Genomic DNA, 7776 nt, shown 5'->3' on the forward strand with positions numbered 1-7776 from the left:
TGTACAGGGTCACTATGAGTCGGAACTAACTCCACGGCACATAACAACAACAACAACAATGCATATACATATATATGTATATATATGCATGCATGAATATACAGATTATAAATATACACATATATGGAGTCCTCTGGCAGTGTAGTGGTTATGAATCGGGCTGCTAATCTCACGGTTAGCAGTTTGAAACTGCCAGCTGTTCTGTGTGTGTGTGTGTGTGTGTGTGTATACACATATATATACCTATATATGGAATCGACGAGTCAGAATCGATTCGACAGCACTTAACAACAACATATATACATATATGGAGTCCTGGAGTCCTGGTATGGCACTGTGGGTTAATGTGCTGGACTGCAAAGTCGGTTTGAGCTGCAAGGTTGGTGGCTGCAAGGTTGAATATTCAACAGCACTTAGTGGAACTGACTCATAGCAACTCTGTATGGGGTTTCTAAGGTTCTAAATCTTTATTTCCAAAATCTCATTTTCAAAGTGGCTAGTAGGTTTGAATTGCTGATCCTTCATTTTGCAGTTCATCGCAAAAGCAGCTATTCTCATGGTAGAATATAAAATACGTACTAAATCTATGATCTATTTTCCTTTTTTGATTATTTTAATATCTTTCTTGTATTAATGAATTATTTTAGAAGTTGACTTTCAACACTAATGAAGAATTGGGATTATATTGAAGAATAAGGGAAAAAATCACCCATGGAGTCTTAGGAAACCATTGTATAGAGAGGCAAGAAGCCAGGAGTGGTGGTGGTGGTGGTGGATATGTGCCATGGAGTCAGTTCAGACTCATAGTGACCCTGAAATGCCTGGTGGGTATGAACCACCAACCTTGTAATAATCAGTCCAGTGATTATCCAGCACCACACCAGGCAAAATCCTGGGTTCCTAGGTGATGGAAACGATTTGCATTCTACATTTAACCTAAGGATTGTCAGCTTGAACCTATTTAGTGTTCTTGTTAAGTGCCATCAAGTTGGTTCCGACCCATAGCGAACCTATATAGGGTTTCCAAGAAGCGCATGCTGAACTTGAACTGCCGACCTTGTGGTTCAAGCTGACTTTGCAGTTTAGCACTTTAACCCGTAGCACCACACCAGTGTAGGACAGCACTTAACAAGGGTCCCAGTGTGGTACTGCAGGATAATGAGCTGGACCACAACATCAGTCGGTTCTGACTCATAGTGACCCTGTATAGGGCTTCCGAGGAGTGGCTGGTGAGTTTGAAGCACCGAAATTGTAGTTCAAACAGACTTTGAGGTTGAGTACTTATCCTAAGGCATCACACAGTCAAACAAATCCTCTCAAGCAGTTCTAGCCTACTACATAGGGTACTATATGTCGGACTCAACTCAACAGCAACTAGTAACAGTTGGAATGGCCACGTAAAGCAAATTTAATATTTTGGTTTAATAGTAAAGTCACTCAAAATTTATTTTAATCTTTAATTAAATCTACAGAATTTGCATTAAAATATATAAATAATTGGGGAATTTTTTCAGTTATCTTAAACCAGTTGTTAAGTGCCATCACTAAACAGTGGACCGTTATAGTGTGGTTAACATGACCTAGTTCATATTATCTCATTTTATAATGGGCCAGCCATTCTAAAACTAAAAGATATATAAATATCTGACAGTGCAAGAGGACAAAAGTCATCTGGTACCGAGAAGAATACAGTATTTTAAATGCACTTTCAAAGGACCTTGTGTTTAGCAAAATATAAGACCATAGCAATAGCAAATGTACAGTTTTTTAGCAGGCAAAGGCCCATCCATGTTTTAAAAATGCTATTTTTTCTTATTAAAAATCAGGAATTAAGAATTTTTGACCCAAATATGATTTTTGACATTATACTCAGTCACTATATAGTCATCTCAGTTGTTTTATATTGTTTGTTTTTATTAACTTATTTCTACATTATTTAAATTCAACCTATTTTTAAAAATCCCCTCTACCCTAATCCCATTAGCATCAGCATTGTATTCCAGAATCCCATTCAAGATTCCACATTACCTCTGGTCTTCTCAGCCTCCTCTGGTCTATGGGAGTTTCAAAAAGTGTCCTTGTTTCTCGTAGCTCTCGTAGCCTTGACATTGTTTGTTTGTTTCTTTTTAAATAATATTTTATTGTGTTTGGGGTGAAAGTTTATGTAGCAGGTTAGAGTTTCATCTGACAATTTCAGCACAAATTAAGTGATGATGTTTATTACATTTTCTGCCTTGTGTTAACACTCTTCAATTGTGTTCTAGTTGTTTCATTTCTAGTACTTTAGTTTCCCTGCCAGTTTATTTTATTATCTTTACTTTGGATTAAATGTTGACCTATTGGACTCATATAGATTTTTTTTTTTTTTTACAAGAGCACTGATCTAACAGGTGGTATCTTACTTTATTTGTCTCCTTGCTTTTCTGATAATAGATGACCTGAAAAGATAATTTGAGGTCAACGTTTGACATGTAAGGGTAAAAGTCTGAAGGAGCCTTCTGATGCCAAGTGGTCCAGTTAATCTGACCTTCTTTAAGAATTTGAGTTTTATTCTGCATTTGTTCTCTCATTCTCACCAGCATTATCTATTGTGACCCCATTCAGATTGGTCAGTGATGGTAGCCAAACACAAACTAATTCTTCTGTGACATTGGCATTCTTAAGGAGAACATATCAGCTATTTTACTTTTTTATATGTTTGTTATTCATCTCTTCTTGCTCATGGAGTATCAGTGCTTTGCTTTCAACCTATATTGCATAAATTTAGTTTTAATTTAAATGATTTAATTTGACATTATGTTCTATATTTTATCACAGTTCAAAGCAAACACAAATGTGAAGAAAATTATTTTGGTTGTCCTAGTGGAAGATGCATTTTGAACACCTGGGTATGTGATGGTCAGAAAGACTGTGAGGATGGAGTTGATGAATTCCACTGTGGTAAGGCATTATATCTTGCTTTTATCTTGCAAATGATATCATGTATGTACTGATATTCCCCTTGCATAGGGGGTCTTATACAAAATGTGAGTGTTAACCAATTTAAATATTGTTTTTTTACTTTCTCAAATGATTCAAAATGGAAAGAATTAAAATAGCAAACAAAGATGAATAGCAACAACTGCCTGATTTTACCCTCTCTTTAACCATTTTTCTTTTTGTTATTTGAGTGGTTACATCTGTCAACCTGAGTGATATACTTAGACATTTACTTCCTGATTTAATTGCTATCTACTGTACTTAATTTCTATTATGAAAAATAAAAATTTTGCTCATACTACTAATTATTAGAAGACCCTTTTGGCATAGTGATTAAAGTGCTTGTCTGTTAACCAAAAGGTTGTCCAGTTTGAACACACTGCCTGACCCTCAGGAGAAAGATGTGACAGTCTTCTGAAAACATTTACAGCCTTGCAAACCCTATGGAGAAGGTCCACTCTCCTGTGGCATCACTATGTGTTGGAATTGGCGTGATAGCAATGGTGGTGGTGGTGGAGTTATATTCCTTCCCTTCCTACTATTATTCTTGCCTGTATTATTATTATCATTATAAGCATTTTATATTCATTACAAGAGTAGCTTTAAATAATATACTTATAGTTATATTTCTGCAAACTCAGACCCCTCACCCTCTACCTGTTAATTTATATATGTACATTTAATTTCACATCATCAATGTAAGAAATAATTTTATAATTTATTTAATAAAAGTTATAACTTTGGGAACTTCTAGGCAAAAACAAAAACTCTAGGGAAACAAACATATATTCACTAGTCTCTTTTAACATAAATAGAGTACACTGTGGTGAATAGGCATAGTAGAAAAAGATTAAAAATTTCAAACTCTCGTAAAAAGTAAATATCATCATGAAATGTGAAGAAGTATTTTGTTTGATTAAAATGCTCTATATCTTTATATTAGAGACAAATTCTGAGTAAGGCTAATAGAGAACTTTAGAAATCATTTATGGGGACTTATACTTTCTGGTTGGATAGTCATTTTATGAACATATATATTTCTTAATTGTATTATTCTATGATTCAGATTTGTATTCCCCCTTCGCTTTCATAGGTCTTATAGTTTTAAATGGACTCCTGGCATGGTGCTGTAAATAAACACTGGATTGACTGAGAACCACAAGGTTGGCGTTTCAAACCCTGCTCCTCAGAAACCCTGTACAGGGTCACTATGAGTCAGAATCAACTTGATGACGCTTCACAACAAAAACATAGTTTTAAACAGAGATGCAAAGTTTTTATTGAATAGTTTATATGACCAAAACAAAATTACTATTTTTGGAGTAATTTATATTTTGAACATTTTTGTTTAATTTGTAAGATTTTATTTTGGGATGTTTTATAGTGATAAATATTGTATTTGTATTTATACAAGTAAATAAAGATTTATTTGTATTATAAATTTGGGCAGAATAGCATCTTGGGAGTGGAGGAAAGAAATCACAAATCTGACATTGGAACTAAATGGAGTGTGCTTTTATATGTCTAGTCCATTGTTTGTGCAAGCAGTTAACTCTCTCAACTGATAAATGAAAGTTGGAAGTTTAGGTCCATCCAAAGACTCCTCAGGAGAAAGATCTGTCAATGTACATCTGAAAGATCAGTTGTTAAAATCCAATGGAGCACAGTTCTACTCTGACATGCATTAATTGCCATAAGTCAGAGTCAGCTGAAGTACAACTTTTATTATTAATTTTTACTATTATGAACACATAATTTTATAATAAGCTATCTACCACTATGCCAAAAGACCCTAAAACATCAACATGTTAAGTAAAATAGATACTTTATCATTGGTCTTGTCATCAAGCTAAAGCCTCCTAGTTTGTATTTATTGTTGTTAAATGGTGTTGAATCTGTTCTGACTCATAGCAAGCCTGTATAGGGTTGCCAAGGAGCAGCCGGAGGGTTTGAACCACCAACCTTGTGACTAGCTGTCTACTGCTTATCCTATGGAGCCACACCATAACTCCAAAAACACGTTTAGTCAAATTTGAAACAGTCAGTCAACACTTTGCCAAAGAAACACATCTTCTGGCCACTCTAACATTGTGTGATCGGAGCTAGAAAGTATTTTCTTTCTTTCTGTGTTTGTCAAAAATTGTAAACGGTGGATAGACCACATCTGGCATTTTTATTTTATGTCTCTGCACACTTCTAAAACAAGGAGAAACTGGAATATACTCAGAAGGTAGTGACCAGCATGATGACTAGCTTAAAGTCAAGCCCCATGAGAACCTTGCTGAAAGAACACTAGTTGTTTAACTTGGAATCTCAGAGAAAACTGGCATCCTGTTGTCAGAATTTTATAGAGCTGTTCCAGAGAAGAGAAATCTGGCTGGTTTTATTATAGGATTTTTGATTCTAGGAAAACGTAAGGAAAAGCTTTCTGACTGCCATATATGTCCTAAGGTGGGCTGAAAAGATATAAAACAAATATTATTATATATTTTCTAGATACTTCTTGCTCTTGGAATCAGTTTGCTTGTTCTGCACAAAAATGTATTTCTAAACACTGGATTTGTGATGGAGAGGATGACTGTGGAGATGGATTAGATGAAAGTGATAGCATATGTGGTGAGTTTTGGTTCTCTTTTGGTGTGTTCTCCCTGAGTCATTAGTCATATAATATATATCATCCATCATCTTATAACATATGTGAAACTTCATTTTGTACTTAAAATTAACATTAAGTTTATAAATGTATTTCTATATAGATATTTTTATTTGCATTATCTAGTATTCTCTATTTTGATATACACATATTATTCTATATTTACAGCGTTTTATATTTAATTTAAACATAATTATTTACCAAAATTTTTATAAAGTAAAAGAAGGAAGCAACCTAATTTATTATAGGACATTTGGACAAGTACTCTACCAATTTGTCTGCCGATAATCTATTTGTCTATCTACCTGTCTTCTACCTTCTGTCTATCTGTCATCTACTCTGTTTCTATACGTATGTCAGTATCTGGTGCGGTGCTGCAAGTTAATGCGCCAGATTGCGTGGTTGGTTTGAACAGCAAGGTTGGAGGTTTAAACTCACCAACTGCTCATCGGAAACCCTATACAGAATCGCTATAAGTCAGAACTGACTTGACAGCACTTAGCAACAACAATAACAACAATCATATACATGTGTCAGGAGTCCTGGAGTGGCGCTGTGGGCTAATACGCTTGACTGCAAAGTTGTGTGAACCGCAAGGTCGGTGGTTCAAGCTCTCCAACCACTCCTCGAAAATCCTATACAGGTTCGCTATGGGTCACAACCGACTCGACGACAGATAGCAACAACAGCATCTATATATATGTCATTATCTATAGCTATACGATACCGTACACTATCTATAGCTTGTGTCACTCATTACATTAATTCTTTTGGTAGCTGTCATCATCTTCATTTTAGAGAGAAAAGGACCTGAGTCATAGACTAAGGCAATGATTAAGGTTGAGTTTACTTAGCACATATTTAAAAAGTTTAGAATTTGTGGCTTGTTATTTACATCACTACTATGGAGAGGGAGTCTTCATGTGGTGCTGTGGGTTAATGCACTGGACTTCAAAGTCACTTTGAGTCACAAGATTGATGGTTCAAGCTCACCAGCTGCTCCTCGGAAACCCTAAACAGGGTCACTATGCATTGGAACTGACTCAATAGCACTAAATAAAAACAACTATGGAGAGGGAAGTAGCTCAAGCTAAACTTAAATTTTTTGTAAATTTGGAGATACCTCTTTATTTTCTTGCATTTAATTCATTCAAAGTTTACTTTTTATTTAAACAATTGTTGTAAAGAGCCATCCAGTCGGTTCTGACGCATAGCAACTAACTGGATGGTACTTAACAAGAAACACATAGTGATAATCCCACTTTGATAATCATAATCTAGTCCACTTTAATCATTTAATAGTTGAAGAAAGAAAAATTCACAGAGGTTAATAAATTTTCTAGACCTCACTCAGCTAATTGATGACAGGCAAGCTAGGGCTAGAATTCGTTTCCTAAATCCGAAATAGAATAGCAACTCTTACGAGTTGACTATTGTATCTGAGCATGTGCAAACGATGGAGCTAATGGAAATCCTTTAGTCTTATTTTCCTTCTCCCATGGGATTTCCCTCACCCTGTCCCTTGAGGAAGGGAATATGTTCCCAGATCGGAGTGGTGACTATGGAATGAAGCTGTAAGATTTGTGCTTATTGTTTTCCTTTGAATTTTCTCCCCAGTTGACTATGATGTTTTTGCATGCTCTTAACATAAAATCTGTTGACCATTATCTAGGGAACCAGAAAATTAGCTACAAAGAACCTTATATTATTTGATAGCTTGAAGATAATCTTAATAGTTAACTAGTCACATCCTCGTTTTATACCTAGGGAATCTAGGAAGCACTACTCTTCTCCAAGGTCATACAGAACTAACTCAACAGCCAAATCAATGCCATTTCTATTATGATTACCTGGAAAACAAATTGGAGTATAATAAAACAAACAAGGATTTTACACTTACCAAATTTCTTTAAGATAAAGCATACAATTAATTTTTTAAAGCTAAGTAACACATACAAACAAATCAGAAATTAAAGCATTGACTTGAAAATATAATTTTAAATGACATGTGACATAATTTCTTATGGTAACTTTGAAATGATAGGTAATAAAGAAGAATCATATGAATATGCTTTCTGTAGACAAATAACTTTTTATGTTGTTGTTGTTATTATGTGCCGTGGAGTCGGTTCTGACTCATAGCA

General features: G+C 34.9%; 1 protein-coding gene across 1 annotated transcript in view; it reads left to right on the forward strand.

Annotated features, from left to right (window-relative positions):
- The window catches only part of LRP1B (low density lipoprotein receptor-related protein 1B), a 2342762-nt gene that overhangs the window by 1916832 nt on the left and 418154 nt on the right, over positions 1-7776 (forward strand). Inside the window, exons 50-51 of the mRNA XM_006834597.1 lie at positions 2818-2940; positions 5476-5595. Of these exons, the coding sequence (XP_006834660.1) occupies positions 2818-2940; positions 5476-5595 (243 nt within the window). The remainder of the gene's footprint in view (positions 1-2817; positions 2941-5475; positions 5596-7776) is intronic.

Source organism: Chrysochloris asiatica, unplaced genomic scaffold (assembly GCF_000296735.1).
Source record: "Chrysochloris asiatica unplaced genomic scaffold, ChrAsi1.0 scaffold00012, whole genome shotgun sequence".
Lineage (NCBI taxonomy): Eukaryota > Metazoa > Chordata > Mammalia > Afrosoricida > Chrysochloridae > Chrysochloris > Chrysochloris asiatica.